Source organism: Salmo salar, chromosome 03 (assembly GCF_965601325.2).
Source record: "Salmo salar chromosome 03, fSalSal1, whole genome shotgun sequence".
Lineage (NCBI taxonomy): Eukaryota > Metazoa > Chordata > Actinopteri > Salmoniformes > Salmonidae > Salmo > Salmo salar.
Genome location: NC_138293.1, coordinates 26,260,116 through 26,278,252, shown reverse-complemented (window position 1 = coordinate 26,278,252; position 18,137 = coordinate 26,260,116). Strand labels below are relative to the sequence as shown.

General features: G+C 44.2%; 1 protein-coding gene across 2 annotated transcripts in view; it reads right to left on the bottom strand.

The window, feature by feature from the left end:
* The window catches only part of LOC106599366 (zinc finger SWIM domain-containing protein 5), a 49,704-nt gene extending 31,567 nt beyond the window's left edge, over positions 1-18,137 (bottom strand). For both annotated transcript variants that reach the window (XM_014190566.3, XM_014190567.3), the window contains exon 1: positions 17,612-18,137. In XM_014190566.3, the coding sequence (XP_014046041.1) occupies positions 17,612-18,101 (490 nt within the window). In that variant the 5' untranslated portion in view covers positions 18,102-18,137. The remainder of the gene's footprint in view (positions 1-17,611) is intronic.

Genomic DNA, 18,137 nt, shown 5'->3' with positions numbered 1-18,137 from the left:
TGCAGACAGACAGTTAGCCTCGTGCTCCATGCAGACAGACAGTTAGCCTCGTGCTCCATGCAGACAGACAGTTAGCCTCGTGCTCCATGCAGACAGACAGTTAGCCTCGTGCTCCATGCAGACAGACAGTTAGCCTCGTGCTCCATGCAGACAGACAGTTAGCCTCGTGCTCCATGCAGACAGACAGTTAGCCTCATGCTCCATGCAGACAGACAGTTAGCCTCATGCTCCATGCAGACAGACAGTTAGCCTCATGCTCCATACAGACAGACAGTTAGCCTCGTGCTCCAGAAACAAGGTTTTGCAGTAGCTATTAATTGGCTGCTCTTCCCCCGTGCCAGGCATTAGGAAGCAGGGAGCAGGCAGAGAGCAGTGCTAACCAGACTGGGTTTCATTAGCCTAGCCTCTGCAGTACCTGACAACAAAACAAAGGGGTTAGCTACAGCTAGCTGCCTGCCAGGCACGGGCAGCAGCACACAGAACTAGATTAGAGGCAGGTGGGGTAGTAGATTACTGAGTGGCTCTATCTGCTGCAATCAGGTCAACCCTGGCTCACACACTGAAGACACAGACGTACATGCACGAGCATGTGCACACACACGGACGCATTCCACAGGCCCAACTAAAACCAGTTTAACTAGTTTAGAACCACACCGTGTTGTCCCTCTCCCCATTTCTGGACAGACGGACGGAGGGTGAGTGCTGTTCAGATCACTCGACTCCGACACGTATCGACATATAGATTTGGAGGAGGATTAGCCAGCCTACTACTGAGCCCTTCAGCAACTCAGCCCAAACAAAGAGAATCTAAGTAGGCCTTCTTAGAATGGGCCAATATCTAAGATTAAGCATTATCCTGAGAAGTGCAAAGCACCCGCCAAAAATAGGTTACATTGCATGACTATTTGGGTTGGGCATTGTGTTGATTACATTATCAGGCCTCACTCTGTCTACGAGGTAGGCCTATTCTTTGAACGTGTGGCTAATCAGCCACAAGCAGAGGCTGACGTACTATATCCTGAAATGATATGCGTTGGAGCTGGCAAACACAGAGGGCTAGTATCCAAGCCGTGCTAGAAGGATTACACTTGGCCCAATGAGAAAGCTTGTCTCCTCCCACACTCCTAAAGGAAGGAGGAGAGCTCGTCTCATGGCTGGCAGCTCAGGTCCCATCTGGCCTGTACACACACCCACACACAGGAGATTCTTCCTTCTCCTATAGCACTGGCCTCATTTAGCAGCCACACACACACACATTGTCTGCAGGAGGGAGCTTCACTGTTACAGTGGTAGGAGGGGAGGGACTCTCTACACTGGCTCCCAAATACTAAGAAGGCTAATCCTGTTATACACGTCCTAATAAGAAATGAATGAATGAAAAGCCAGCTTCTTCACAGAAGGGGAGCAGGCAGCAGTGGGGCTGGGGTTGGGCTAAGTGGGCCCAGGGGGTTGGGGTACAGTCATTGGTGGCCAGGCTACTTTAGCAACCCAGTGTGCTCTAGGTCTAAGTCTAATTTGTGCAGTTGTTCCTTTAAAGTGGCCCCGGGGCCTCTGGGAAGGTTCTAATCAGTGTGTGAAGGCAGATCCATCAGATATGCTAATCAGAGATCTTACCTGAACAAATACCCTCAAGAGCAGTCTCATCCATCTTAATTGGGAGAGGGCTTGTTAATAATGCAGGCTAGGCAGGCGGGGAGGGGCGCTCTGCAGATATTAATAGAGGGATTTGATGAGAGGGGGATTTTTTTTCTCCGTCCAATCATCAAGGACAGAACACAAATCAGACAGGAAAAAAAAATCCGCCCGGGGGCAAATTCCTGGGTGCACTTCAGAGTGGCTGTGACCTAGCGGTCTACCTTGGCTGTTGAAAGACTTTCTAGTTCTGTAACTATCTGAAATCTACAATAGTCATATCATGAAACAACAGTAGCCTATGTCTAAAAATGGAGCCTCTGGAGTTGAACGCTCATTGGGATGACGAACTGGTGAGGGTGGAAAATAGCCAAGCAGCATCAAAAGGCTAGTTCGTAAACGGGCGGCTGGGGTTAAATATCCACTGTTATGTTATAAACCATTGACATTACTTTAATAGGAATCCAGTGTTCCATAACTGGAGTGAAACTGCATACTTTGAAGTTGGGGCTGGCACAAAGGCTGCTTGATATACAAAAGAGGCCTCTAGGTTTGCAAACTGGGGGAAATTGAGAGGCAGTTGACTTCAAAGCTCAGTGAGTGTTTATGACACATGTGCGCCATTTGAGGCGGGTTTAACCCCTATGGGACGTGAGGACCCGAGGGAGAGCAGGGAGACAGGGAGGGAAAACCCCTTTTCCCCAGAAAGACATGACCAGGAGGACTACTGGGAATACGAGAGAGGCTAAGAGATTAACTCACGCATTAGCTTTGTCTTACTTCTACCTCAGGTATAGCGTCCTGGAGTAGTGTCCACTGTCAGACAGTGGTACTGAATGGAAATATGAGCTGGTTGTATAGTCTTCTATGTCAAAGACATTCTTTAAAGCTTGAATCACTAACCAAGGCTAGCAGTAGCAGGACAGCCCTCTTTTTTTTTACTAGCGGTGGCCTCAAAGTCACCTAGCAACAGAAAGACTATTCTACTGTACTTTACTAGGTCAATTCCAGTAGTAATGAGGAGAGATAAGGTTAGTAGCACAATTAGCTAGGTGATTGGCTGGCCCAATTATGTTGGACTTGACAGAAAGGCAGGGAGGGAGGAAGGGGTGGGACTGGACAATTGAGCAGGTCTGATGGTAGTTATTGGAACATATGATCCAAAGCAGCACTACTGGACTACAGACTGCATTACCCAGGGGAGTTCCCTGCATGACTGCTTTTGTGGATAGCATGGCACACTTTCAAAACGGAGGAAGACTGTTCTGACGCACAAAAGGACACCACACTAAAATAGGACTGGATTATCCAGAATTAGACAAACGTATGTGTTGTTGTTTTGCTTGTTGAGCGTGTTAATGAGGAGATAAACAACTTAAAATGGAGCCTAATAGCCTGTTTCCTCAAGTGTATGGGTACGTGTGACAGATAGGACAAAAGTAGACGGAAAACAGGTGAAATCACAAGGAAACCACATAGGAAGTCACACTTAATCTGTGCATGGCTTCCGTTAATATGGTCAAAACAATGTTTAAAATGCTTTTCACAGAAGACAATTATCGGAAACCTATCATTCTGAAAGCAGGAAATAACTGACACCATTATGCCCAAGGTGAGCTCCAGCATCACCATCAGGGTGTAAAGGTTCCTGCTACCTCTAATGTCAGGGCCCAGCCGTGATGGACAGAATAAAGGAGGTGACTAGGGAAGGAAGATGAGGAGAGGACAAAAGGGCCAGGGTGAGGGCTGTGGTGTGGAGAGAGAGAAAGAGAGAAAGAGAGAGAGAGAGAAAGAGAGAGAGAGAGAGAGAGAGAGACCTTCCTTCTCCTCTCCGTGTTGGACAGGGTCAGTAATGACAGCCTGAGACTCCAATCAAACAGAATTATCCAGGAAAGGCCTCTTCAATCACTCACTGATTTACTTGACGTTTTTCCTTTTTTTTCTCTCTCACGCTCTCCTTTTCACAGCCCCCAGAATCAAGAGATGATGAAAGGTAGCGGTCATGAATATTTCCGTAAATGTTTTTTCCTCTCTCTTTCAGTGTGAAACCTCGTCTCCCCAGCCCCATGTAGCCATGGTCGGTCAGGGAGGGACACCTGTTTTCAGCCAGGTTCAGTTGGGTGTGTGATGAGCAAGGGCACAGCCATAGCCTTTCATCAGCCAGCCTTTGTGTGGCTCTAGGATAATGCGGCATTTACTGTTGATGAAAACAAATGGTGTACGGGGCTGCCAGATTGGATCACTTGAGGATACTGAATGTACTGCCATAGAAATCTATCATTCTAAACCTCAATGTACTGCCATAGAAATCTATCATTCTGCTATGTTCTCTGTATAGGTCCAGTTTCCATGAGGACTAATATCACATTTGAGTCAAAGTAATAGTTTATCATTTGACATAAAGGTAAGAGATTGCGGAACAATTGTAAAAAAGACACACACACACTTCACGTTGAAAGTTCTTATCTGGCCTTCACAGCATCAGAGGGAGTCAGAAAAAGGGAAAATGATTGGTTCAGACATGGTGTCTGAATTGACATTAATGTATTCTCTTTATCACTGCAATACTATTGTCATCCAGCCAGCATGAAATATGTTCCAGAGCTCACAGCCTGGTCCCTTCATCAAGCCATGTGTCTACCTGTCAGAAACCTTACAGATTACTACCCACCACTACCCCTATGGCTCAAGAGGATATGAAAGACTGTATTAGGAGAGAGAGAACTTCAGAAATAAAGTGCCTTTGAGGGTATCTGATCGCATAATGTTTAATTGCTTCTTTCATCCGTTGTGCTTTAATCCTATTGTTGCAGCAGGCAGTTCCACCCCCAAGATAACGCACAACACTTTCAACACTGATTTACAGACACACACACTGGCTGCTTCTTTCTGCTGCCGCAGCACAAAAAGTGCTTAGCGCGCCCCGCCCCTCTTTTCTGAGGCAAAATGAAACTAGGTGAAAATTTGAATTTTAAATCAATAGTGGTGGTGGAGGGATACAGTGGGATTGCGACTGTGGGGAAGGGAAGTCCAATATATGATGCCAGAGAGAAGATATCGCTTCTTTTCTACCCTCAACCCCGCCACAGCAACAGTGTCAACAGAACAAGTTGGACTACTGTATTTAGCTAGCTACTTACACGCCCTGAAAACACTAAAACTAACATGCCATTCAGTGCTCACATGGCACCATTGATTCAAACGGCCTGCCTGGCCTAATTGTTGAAATGTTTCTACGGCTGTGAGTAACTACTAATGGTAGTTATTAACCACAAAAAAAACATATTTCAAATTTCAATAAGTGGCTGTGGAGGAGTGCTGATGAATGATTGACCAGTTAGTGGCTGTGGCCTTGCTCGCTCTGCATTACTTACTGCATAAACCTTACCTGTGGGTTACCTGTCAGTCAATAACTGGGCTTTAATGTGTATGCAGAATATAATGTCAATTATAAACTGGGTGGTTCGAACTCTGAATGCTGATTGGCTGACGGCCGTGGTATATCAGACGGGTATGACAAAACTTTCATTTTGACTGCTCTAATTATGTTGGTAACCAGTTTTTAATAGCAGTAAGGCACCTCAGGGGTTTGTGGTATATGGCCAATATACCACGGCTAAGGGCTGTGTCCAGGCTGCGTTGCATCGTGCCTAAGAACAGCCCTTAGCCGTGGTATATTGGCTATATACCACACCTCCTCGGGCCTTATTGCTTAAATGTAGTATCCATGCTTATAAACAGCCTTACTACTGCTTTTTATAATAATGATGTGCTCAGTAAGAGGAGTTTAGGGATTGAGGTGGTGGTAGTGGGTGTGGGCATTACAGACCTGATGGGAGTCATGCTCTGGAGCCAGTGGGGCCTCTGCCCAGCCCGGCCCACTGAGGCAGTACAGCAGTCAAGGTCAGGCAGCCATTCCTACTAACAGCTCCACAATGGCCCAGTATGGGAAAGGCTGGAGCTCTAGGGTGCTGGGGTGGAGGCCAACTGATCCTGTTACACCATGACAACTAGCAGAATTCCCTCCATTGAACCACACACACACACACACACACACACACACACACACACACACACACACACACACACACACCCGGGTGGAGGGGAGAGAGTGTGTTCTCAAGTACCGGTTCGGTATAAATGACAGGGGAATACCAGTACCATCTATAAATGTCCAGAGGAGTCACTATAATGTACTTCCTGAGCTGAGCTTATACAGCCAACTTTGTGGTTTGGTTTCATAACGGGGGGTGGGGCTGTACTTCATCTGAAATGGCTGGACTGTGCCAAGCCAATGGCTCCATCTGAAACGGCACACTCTTCTCTATATAATGCACTACTTTTGACCAGGACAAATAGGCCCTGGTCAAAAGTAGTGCACTACATAGGGAATCAGGTGCTATTTCTGACACATCCAGTAAGTTTCACCTCTGTCTCCTTCCACTGCAGGGCATCAGTCAGAGGCCATGTTGGATTACATTTCCAGACTGCGCTGCAGCACCTTTGTTTTGGAGCCGAGTGACCGGGCGAGGCCAGGAAGTTTGAGGGGAAGAGGTGCAACTTGGGGTTAGGGGGTGGTAAAAGAGAGCGAGGGGGCTAGGGGTCCAGACAAAGCCCTGCAGATGTTGCCCACATTAATCATGTTGCAGGATGGGGAAGGAGGGGCGGGCGGAGAGGGGAGCTGGCTGTCCTGTCCACTCTCTCCCTCTGCATGTTGGCGTGTCTGTCTGCCGCTGCACTTTGCATGGTGTGGTACTTCCTCCCTCCTGTGCAGAGTCTCAGGGTGAGCTGGGGGAGCCTAATGAGGTGTCTCTGTTGCCAGCTTCCTTCGCCGGGGCACTTTAGCTTTTTTGTCATCACTTGTGGGGGAGGTGACAGGTTGCTTATTTACTCTGCCTTTCATATTTGCCTTTTAGTTCTTTTTTCCTTCCCTCTCCCCCCACTCCTCCTCTGCCCTCCACCCCTTTTTTCTGCAGTCATCTGTTCATTCAGCTGCCTGCCTGCGAGAACCAAGTGCCTAATGGGCCGTATCAGCAGAGCCACTGCAGGGAAACACAGGCCTGTCATTAGCCCATATTGAAAAAGAGAGCCGGTAGGCAGAGAGAGTGAGAGAGGCAAGTGTTTAGCTTGAGGAGGCTATTAATATTTAATAGGGAGTACCATTTTTCGAAGCAAAAACAGGAACTGGCTTTAACTACTCTGAATCACCTAGACCTAGATATTCACTCCCCCTGTCTCTGGCGTCGACCTAAAAACTGACAACAGAGCGATGCTAGCGTAGAGTTGCTAGCAGACTCTAAAGCTCTACGATAATAGGCTGTTTTCATCTGTAAAACACCTCACTCACATGAACACCTATGAATTCGGAGAGGACACGGTCGGCTTGGACAAATTACCATTAAACTCAAGACCACAGAGGTGGAATCCACATAATTCACATTGTCATTTTATTCTCTTTTGTCTCGCTTAACGATCAGCAATTGTAATGCTGAAGCACTGAAGAGACATTTCCTATGACAACTGGAAAAGGCTTTACAGAACAGCATGCTAATGCGCTCCACAATGAATTGCTATGGGCTGCAGTTTCTGTCTTGTTTATAGTAATAGCACTGCATTGTCAAGCCCTCAGTGCACCACATGTGACCATTGCAATAGTAACTGCCTGTTTTGTAAGACAAAATGTTAAAGGGAAACTGTCTGTTTCTAATCAAAATCTGTTCAAATTACTACAAATAGCATTACTCATTGCCTTTCAGGTCTGGGGGGAAATGGTTTCATTTCTACTGAAAGGTTGAAGAGTTAGAACTGTAAAGGCCCATGGTCTATGACATTGGTCTGTGACATTGGTCTGTGACATTGACCTTTGGGTAAATCCATACGAGTTCAATCACTTTTTGACAGAATCACTTTAGATTTAAACAAAACTTTCCTTACATGTTTGCTCATGGAAAAAGTGATCAGAAAGGGTCTTTCTGGACCTGAATGCCAAAACATTCAGGAGATGGCTCAAAGTTGACCCATTTTGCCCACCATACCATAAGGCGTCCATGTTTTCATCACTGGGAAAGATAAACGGTTGAGTATGATATCATTTAAAAGCTTAAAAACTGTTCGAATTTCAAGATTTAAAAAAATATATACAAATTGACCTTTTTTTAACCTTTAATGTAAAGTATCTAAAAACGGCATTTATTTTTCCCGTGTGTTAATGAACGTGTACGCTGGAATTAGAATGCATAGTTGTGAATGAGAGAACAGACAGGCCGCGAGTCTCAACGCCATCAAATTCAAATTCTTTTCTCATGGCTACGCGAAGCAAATAGACTGCTTGTGCATTGTTACATCTGCAATAGTGAAATGTATAGTTAAAAAGTGTCTATTTAGTGTAATAATGCTGCCAGTGCCAATAATACATATTTGAAAACAATACTGTTATGCCTGCCGGTGTTGATTTCGATCACAGGCATATAGCCTAGGCAGGCTATGGCTGGGAAACTCCAATTTCAAGAGAGAATACTGTTATGTAGAAAGAACGAGACTAGTTCAATTCTTTATAAACTGCTCGGGTCTATTAGGTGGCTCCTATAGGACATAGATTTAAAAAATATATATATTTCACCTTTATTTAACCAGGTAGGCCAGTTGAGAACAAGTTCTCATTTACAACTGCGACCTGGCCAAGATAAAGCAAAGCAGTGCGACAAAAACAACACAGAGTTACACATGGGATAAACAAACGTACAGTCAATAACACAATAGAAAAATCTATATACAGTGTGTGCAAATGTAGTAAGATTAGGGAGGTATGGCATAAATTAGGCCATAGTGGCGAAATAATTACAATTTAGCATTAACACTGGAGTGATAGATGTGCAGAAGATGAATGTGCAAGTAGAGATACTGGGGTGCAAAGGAGCAAAATAATAAATAACAATATGGGGATGAGGTAGTTGGGTGGGCTATTACAGATGGCTATGTACAGGTGCAATGATCAGTAAGCTGCTCTGATAGCTGATGCTTAAAGTTAGGGAGGGAGATATAAGACTCCAGCTTCAGTGATTTTTGCAGTTCGTTCCAGTCATTGGCAGCAGAGAACTGTAAGGAAAGGCGGCCAAAGGAGGAGTTGGCTTTGGGGATGACCAGTGAAATATACCTGCTGGAGCGCGTGTTACGGGCGAGTCAAAAGGAACAGACAACAATAATTCACAAGGGCTACATAGCGAACATAACAAATACAACTATTTATCAGTGGTGGAAAAAGTACCCAATTGTCATACTTGAGTAAAAGTATAGATACTTTTACATCTATTAAGTTAAGTAAAAGTATTTGGTTTTAAATATACTTAGGTATCAAAAGTAAATGTAAATTGCTAAAATATACTTAAGTATCAAAAGTAGAAGTAAAAGTATACATCATTTCAAATTCCTTATATTAAGCAAAGCAGACAGCACCATTTTCTTGTTTTTAAAATGTACGGATAGCCAGGGGCATACCCCAACACTCAGACATTATTTACTAAAGATGCATTTGTGTTTGGTGAGTCCGCCAGACCATAGGCCGTAGGGATGACCACGCATTCTCTTGATATGTGCATCAATTTCACCATTTCCCTGTCCTGCTAAGCATTCAAAATGTAACGAGTTCCTTGGGTTGTCAGGGAAAATGTAAAAAGTACAATATTTTCTTTAGGAATGTAGTGAAGTAAAAGTTGTGAAAAATATAAGTAGTAAAGTACAGATACCCCAAAGAACTAGTACTTTAAATTATTTTACTTAAGTACTTTGCACCACTGCTATTTATTATGGATTCTCATGACAGTTACTTTGGCAACCGCTAACCAGTGTATGTAAATTGACTCTCTCTATTCTCGCACGCAAATGTTGACGCCGTCTTTCCGTGTTATTTGGGCTTTAGACCCTACTTTACATAATCTGAGGGTATGTAAATGAAGGTCTAAACTGCAACATATTTGAATATGGGGGTGACACAGGGTTCACAGGTTTTTAGATCATTGACGTTTAAGATTACAAAATTACATTTTTTTAAGAACTTTTCCCCCCCAATAAATTATCAAACAACCCTGTTTGTAAGCTTTTAAATTATATCAAATCTCTGCTGTTTATCTTTTCCAGTGATGAAGACATGGATGTCTCATGGTATGGTGGGGTATGCAAAATTGGTCAACTTTGAGCACCTTTAGCACATGAATGTTTTGGCATTCAGGTCTGAAAAGCCCCTTTCTGAGCACTTCTACAATGGGCAAATGGTTATGGAAGGTTTCGTTCAAATCAAAAGGGGTGCTGTCAAAAAGTGATTGAATTCAAATGGATTTACCCATTTGCTCTTCCTCACAGAACAAACAAAGGTGACTGAACACAGCTCTAATGGACAGATTTAAAAGGTCAAATCTAATTGGCTGAGAAAATCCTTGATGCTCATCTTGCAATCTGTGCCTCATCCCAGGCATGCGCCCCAAATGGCACCCTATACCCTACATGGTGCGCTACTTTCGACCAGGGGCCATAATCAAAAGTAATGCACTATATAGAGTATAGGGTGCCATTTAGGGCGCATACCTCAGTCTCTAGAGCAATCAAAGTACAGAGACAGGGCCATAGTTTATCATTTATATGGACAGCCATTAGTAGAGATATCCTTGAACCATACCTTCAGCTTCCAGTAAAGACAACTAATTCAATCAATGAGGGGAATTTCAATAAGAAACAATGAGGGGAATACTGACATTAAACTCAGACGGAATCTAATAAAAAAGCCCAGACAGACAAATGGGCATCAAGTGGCTTCGGAAAACAAATGTGTGCAAATGTGACCACTACTTTGTGGCCAGACCATGCATGGAATCGGTTCGTTTTGATCAATATTCAGTAAAAACAGATGTAGCACATTCATTCAGTGAAACACTGGAAATGGATTTTGAGTCAATAAAATTAAGCAAGGATCTTAAAGTGCACCAAAAGCTAAAACATCTTAACAACAATCTCTGTCTCCCCATCAGAAATGTGCTAAGTGGCGGCAGGTAGCCTAGTGGTTAGAGCGTTGGGCCAGTAACCGAACGGTTGCTGGGTCGAATCCCCGAGCTGACAAGGTAAAAATCTGTTATTCTGTCCCTGAACAAGGCAGTTAACCTATTGTAGGCCGTCATTGTAAATACGAATTTGTTCTTAACTGGGAGCACAAGCTCCATGTTCTACCACGCTTCTTAACTGACTTAAATAAAGGTTAAATAAATAAAATGTGTTTCACACATAGCTGACTGCACAGAGGCCTCTCTCTCTCCTTTTTCTTTGTGTCTTCTACCCTTTGGCAGGAGAGTTGACCCTTTCTTCAATACATTATCCTTCCCTGCAGTCCAGACGGAGAAAATTAAGTTTCCATGTGAACTGGCCACAAAACCCCCCAGCAAAACAAAAACTCAGCTGGATAAAAGGCTTGTATGGGAGAGGCTAGTTGCTCTGTGGCTGCATTTCCTCCTCTCCCAGTTTTATGCTACATTCCCAGCTCAGATGCCACACTACGGCAAAATGTGAAGACTGGGACAGAAAGGAAGGCGTTGGGATTTTTTGCTTGGCTACGCACAATCCTATAGCAGCCCAGGATATGAGTTGATGATCTCTCCCTACTCTCTATTCAATTTAATTGTGTATCACAACCGCTTTTTCCATTCCTTGGCTTTTTGTTACCCCTGGTGTTCTTTTGCATTTGTTAGGCAATTACAACCAAATGAGGCCACAGTAGACCTGTCTGGGGGCTTACTCTTTCAAGTCTAGCAGCTTTCCCTGTATGCTCATCTTACAATGACAACGATACACCACAGCCAAACGCGAATCCAAAATAAAATCCACCTCAAACATTATTACACATTTGTCTCTCGTCCAGGAAGAGGCAGAAAACCTGTTGGCTCCATGTAGATATAATAAACGTGACCGGCGGTTGAGGTTGAATGTAGCTCAATAATAATCTCTAAACTGGTCACAATGAGTCACAATGCAGCAGCAGCCACCTTGTGATCAGCGTACAATACATACCTGCTGGTGTGAGGAACTAACAGCTCACCATAGAGGCATGACGACTTCAATAGGAACTTTTACAGTTATTTTCTCGAGCCTGTGTTTTGCGTTTGATCAGGGAACAGTGCATGCGTGCGCTACGGCAAGCTGTTAGCTCCAATAAAACCCATAAAGGCGGCATGTTTAGTGACTGACACACGACACATCAGCAGGTATGTGCACGGGGCCCGGCCGCGGCAGCCAGAGAGGAGTGGAGAAGAGGTGATATGTAAACCTTACCCCTGGGCCGAGGCTCGGAGGTAGAGCCAGCCTATCAATGTGGTGGAAGCTACAAATCAGTGACAGACAGTGGAATGAATAAACCCATTGGTCCCTGTAGCCCCATGTTCTACCACTCTTACATAAGTCAGGCCCGTAAAGCCCTTAACAGCTTCTACCCCCAAGCCATTAGACTGCTAAACAATTAATAAAATGGCTACCTGGGCTATTTGCATTGACCCCTTTTTTTTTTAACGCTGCTGCTACTCACTGTTTATTATCTATGCGTAGTCACTTTATCCCTACCTACATACACATTACTAACCTATACCCCCTGTATATAGCCTCGTTGTTGGTATTTTAGTGTGTTACTTTTTTTTTTAATGCAGGATTGTTGGTTAAGGGCTTCTAAGTAAGCATTTCCGGTAAGGTCTACCTGTTGTATTCAGATCCCACGTGAAGATACGTGCGATCTGTGCTGAGCAGTGTGTATTACTGATAAAGTCAATCAGAGGGTATCGCCAGGCAGGCGGTGGGCATCAACAGCAAAGGCAACTTCACTTACTATTGATTTTTAGTATGTGAGAATGTACAGGGCCCAAGGTAAAGCGTTGCTATGAAACCACTACAGACAACACATGTTAGATGAGAGGGGTGGAATGTGAATGGTGCTGTAGCTGGTTATCGTTTAGTTCCACTGTAACACATGGAAACAAGCAGCAGTACTGGGGGCCCGGGGGAGAATATATGTGGTATGTAAGAGGATAGCTATAGTCAGCATGGTCCCTCTTCTACATGGTCTGTACTCAGTCTCAGACACTACAGCTCACATAACACATTCCTACAACTTCATAACAACATTGTGTAGGCCTAGCTACTATAGAGCCTGTGTGTGTGTGTGTGTGTGTGTGGTGTGTGTGTGTGTGTGTGTGTGTGTGTGGGGGGGACCTTTCTCTATCAGAATGAACATTTTGCGCTCTCCCCTGATTAAAGCATTTACATACTTAAGCCCCACCCCCCCTCCCCAGACCAAATTAATTTCCTCCTTTGACAGAGACAGAAAAGGCTTTTAATGGCCGTGTCCTTCAAACCTGAGACTGCTAATAAGTGTAAAGAGCAGATTTGTTTTACTGATTTTCTTTGAAACTTGCATGCATGGAATTAATTGTCTTGATTAAATATTGTCTGTCTGGGCGTTGGGAGACGGCTCAGAATTAGTGGTCCCTTGTTAAACTTGTATAGGTTCTGAGTAAGATTTGGCCCAGAATACAAAGATGACAGTTACCACGCTGGGAAGACAAAGAGCTTCAGATATATAGGGCTAACTATGAGTAGTGACATCACTGAGGGGCAACAAATTAATCTCCGCCTCAAAACCGACAACAACTAGAAACATTAGGGCACTATAGAATAGGTGTCTGCATCTAAAACAAATAATGGATACTATATAGCTAAGTAATACATCCAATATGACAGGCACCGATTTACAATCTAGGCTGTACGATAAGCATGTCCATCAAACAACGCAGACACTGTGGGATCATCATTAATAAAAATGGGTAGAGTTTCCATTTTGTAGAGGGGAAGTAAAGTGCCAAAATGTAACAGAACGGGAGAGAGAGAAAAAGACAGACTGCTGTCTACCCACAGCACTTAACATGGAATCGACTTGTTTAAAACTACTTATTTTGCAACGTCTCATTTCTAAAGAAATCACAAAGCACCCAAAAAAGGCATGATCAAATTTGGCCTGCACCCTGCCACACAAAAACCCAAGAGTGGGAGTGACTCCTGTTTGAGTCACGGCTGAGGTGCATCATCAATGACTAGGAATGGACCTGGCTAAGTTCAGTCACTTCCTTTTACTTAAACCCTCTCTACAGACCAGAAGCCACACACAGATTCGCAGGAATCTCAAGGGCTAAATTGTTGAAGCATAATCCTGCAGAAACTTTGCTTCGCCTCGTTCCCTCCCCCTTTTCGTGATATCCATTTGCGATCTTGTCTCATCACTCCCCAACGAGCTCGGGAGGAGAAGGTCGAGTCATGCGTCCTCCGAAACATGACCCGCCAAACTTAACACCTGCCCGCTTAAACCGGAAGCCAGCTGCGCCAACGTGTCGGAGGAAACACTGTTCAACTGATGACTGAAGTCAGCCTAGTAAAGCCCCCCCAGGCCAAACCCTCCCCTAACCTGGACGACGCTGGTCCAATTGTGCGCCGCCCTAAGGGACTCCCAGTCACGGCCAGTTGTGTCACAGCCTGGGATCGAACCCAGGTCTGTAGTGATGCCTCAAGCGCCACTCGAGATGCCCAGCGTCTCTAGTTTTTATTTTTGTACTGTCTCCATGCACACCCAAAGGACTCTACACACTCACGCACACTGACACTCCAACACACACGTAACATGCACACACATTTATACTGATTCTACACACATGCACTCACATGCAATTTTCATTTACGCTGCTTCTCTGTTTTTCCATGCATCCCGATGCCTAGCCACCTCACCCATATACATACAGTATCTACCACTCTATCAGTATCCCTCCACATTGTAAATATGGTATTGGAACTGAACCTGTATATAGCTTTACTTTCTTGTGTATTTTTATTTCCCGTGTGTTTATTGTTCTACCTTGTTATTTTTAGTACTACATTGATATTGATTAATGTATTGTTGGGTTTAGAGTTTGCAACAAAGGCATTTCACGGTACTTGTGCGCATGACATTAAAACTTGAAGTCAGTGAAGCTTCAAAGAAGGGGACCTATTAGGGCTTTATGCAACAACATGGTGAGGTAGAGAGAGGACCGTGCTTCTAACATTCACCCCCCCCCCCCCCCCCCCCCACCACACAGCCTCCCTCCTCCCCCTTCTGTGAACAAGTGCTTTTTCTACAGCTGGGTAACAAAGCATGACCCAATAATCCTGAAGCCTGACTCAAAGCTGGAACCTCCTCTCTGAGGACTTTATCAGACTGCCTGGCGTGGGGGGGCGATGAGGAGGCTGCTTAGGCATGTGCGGGGGATGGGGGGGGATTACACACACACACAACTATCTGTGATTATTCTAATTATGACTAAAGCCCTGACTGAGTAGATTATGAGCACAGGCCAATATGTGCAATATGATGAGTTTACATGCAATAAGGGACTTTACCATGAACCATACAAAGGCATGTATCTGGGACAAACTGGTATTCTTGTCATCAGCTAAACACACCTATACTAACTCATTTCTCAAATACAAACACTGATCATTTATTTTTGGAGCATTTGCATGCAAACTATCCTGACTGCAGAGGAGTTTGCGCCCGTTAACACAAATAAAAACATGAAATGCACTGAGTAAGGACTTTGGGGCTTACTGTTGAAGCATGTGAATAACAATTCTGGGGAGAAAGAGTGGTGGGCCAGCCAGACATGAGGCAATGCAGAGAGCTTGCAACAGGTCTGCTCCTGTCCTGAAAGTTGGCTAAACGTCTCAAGGCAGGTAGCAAGGTTTTGGATTACTGTGAGTTGGATGTTCTGTCTGAGCTATCAAACAAGCAAGGAAGAAGTCAGAAGAAATCCCAGTCGTCAAAGCTAGACTAACTGAGGATACTAAAACGGCAAAACCAAAATGGTCTGTGTTCCACAGATGACATGTTTCTCCAAAGCTTCATATAAGCAGTTAGTGTATAAACAGCCCACCTGCCTCGCAAGCCGAGGCCTGGAGAACCAGGCAGAACCCTCTATGAAAAGTCTAAGTAAGTTTAGGTTCATACAGGGAACTGGTTAGGTCTGGCAGTCACATAGAGCATGTAGAAAACTATCCTAAATATTTTGTAGACACAAGCAACCCTCATCTGTAGCTGGTTTCTACCATAGGAATGCATGCACTTTGTAGAAAGAATCGGTGCTGTAAACACTGTTAGTGTTAAGGTACCCCAAATATTTTGGCCATTAGTTAGAAACAAATAGATAATGTTAGAGGGACAAAAATCACACAAAAACCAAGTGAGAAAAAAAAAATCTATGTCGTAGAAATTCCATTTGGTTAATAAAAAGGTAAACACAGGCCTGTATTGACCTTGAGGGGAAAATAATTATTTACTGCTAACTCTGTTAAGTGTCTCTGTGTGGCAGAGAATGAAAACAACCAATGTCATCACGGTGGAATCTGATTTGGTATTTTGAAATAAATCCCAAATCAGATTCCACCGTGATGACATTGGTTGTTTTCATTCTCTGCCACACATTTCCTTAGAGAAATCCCCTGAGTTCACAAATTGTCAGTCTCTTGTCTGCATAATTTAAGTGATTTTATATTTCTATAGGCTATTATATTTCTTTATGCCTGGATGAACATTAGGCTTTATTAGAATGGAATAATAATATGTTGTGTTTTTATTATTGTCAAGTAATACTGTACATAAACAATATGAAATCAAAGCATTTCCACATAGGTTATAGCAGATCATCTATTGGCCAAAAAAAACGTGGTTTATTCCTTTTCCAGTCCTCAGGATGTGTAATCCCACATGTTTATTGGGTTTAGTCCCTAAAACACATTTCAATCCTCCATAGGTTTAGATTTTAATGATCAATTCTTCAAAATGTACATGTTATAGTGGCAGACGCATGAATTAAACAATATTTCGTTGGAGAGAGGAGGCTCTGGAGTGTACCTTTGTCTGAAATAACCAGTGGTTGCCATTCTGCAGCCTTGGAAATGCGAGACGGATATCGATCATCTCAACTGGAAAGCTATTGTGTAGTAGTGGGGCTACAAATTTCCCGCTTCCCAGCACAAATATTATTTTGTGAAATTACAAAAGGTACAATTTTTATGAATACTTCCAAACTTGGGTCCAATGCGTGGTTTACACAGCGTAAATATTTTCCGTAGACCTGCTATTGGCTATGAGTCCTTTGTCCTGTCCAACGAGCAAATAAACAAAAGATATAGGATTTGGATCAAGTCGGCTTACGTTGGTTTAATTATAATAAGATATCCAATATGCGTATTTGTCTTTCACATAAAGTACCCTCTATCAAAATGAAAGACATATAATCGAGTTGTAACATATAGAGTGTAAAACTGCCGCTAACGGAGATACGTTATACCCCCCCCCCACACACACACACACACACACAGCGCACGGAAAGGGTAGGTAGCCTTCCATAGCCCTTGACGAGGGAGGGAAAAAAAGTGCTGAAATGTTGCCAGCACATAGCTGGGTCGGCTCAATCGACTCAACAACGTAATGTGAAGCGAGTCAATGCTATATCGAGGCTATGGATGTGTTACTTCGTTTTAAATCGTGTGCGTAAAACCACAAAAATAGTTACAACTTAACGAACGGCTACAATATCAACTGACAGCCCTTTAATTTTTAAACAGCTGAGCTGATACAGATCAACGTATCCTGCTTCCTAATGAAATAGAGTAGCCTAGCCAGACATCTGAATTGAATGTAGGCTACATCACTCCGTTCACTTAATTCGATCCGAACCAAATTAATATCTGCTTATGCTAAAATTGCTTCAACATAGACCAGGTTTTCATTACTTTTGTTTTCATGGAAAAACTTATACCATTACTAAATGCCAGCTTCCTTGATCGAGTTAGGGGCACAGACTAATTTGAAAAGCCGTGTAAGAGGAGAAGAGGGACAGGGGAAAAGTGCTGTGATTCTTCCACTTACCGACTTGTAAGACATTTTCCACACAACCAGTCTCTAAAAGCCGAATGCCCCGACGGAAAGGCAGTCCATCTCCGGTGCCCGCTGCCCCCGTCGTACTGGTAACCCCTCCAGGGACAGCCCCGGATCCAACGGGAGCCCCTGTTCCTACCGCCGGACCCTCTTCGCCGGCGACGCGGCACTGAAACGACGAATACATACATATTTCCCTTTCGTTCCTCGGAAAAGACCAGTACACTATACGACGCTGTACTGGCTCTGGGATCCGCTCGAAGCGCTCCTCCACCCTCTCAAAGGCCCATTTCTCCGCTACAGCCTTTGCCGCACAGTCCAATAGGGATTCCGGGCAGCGAAACCGAGAGTTCGGAAAACCTGGACCAGGCCCCGGACCAGGCCCTCGGGGAGCCGGGCGCAAGCACAGTCGCTTGCTGGCCGGGGGTAAAGATAGATGAAGCGGCGGCTGAGGCGGTAGCTCTCCACGTCCCTCCGCCATGACGACCAGATAAACACTGAGGACCGGCGACAAGCT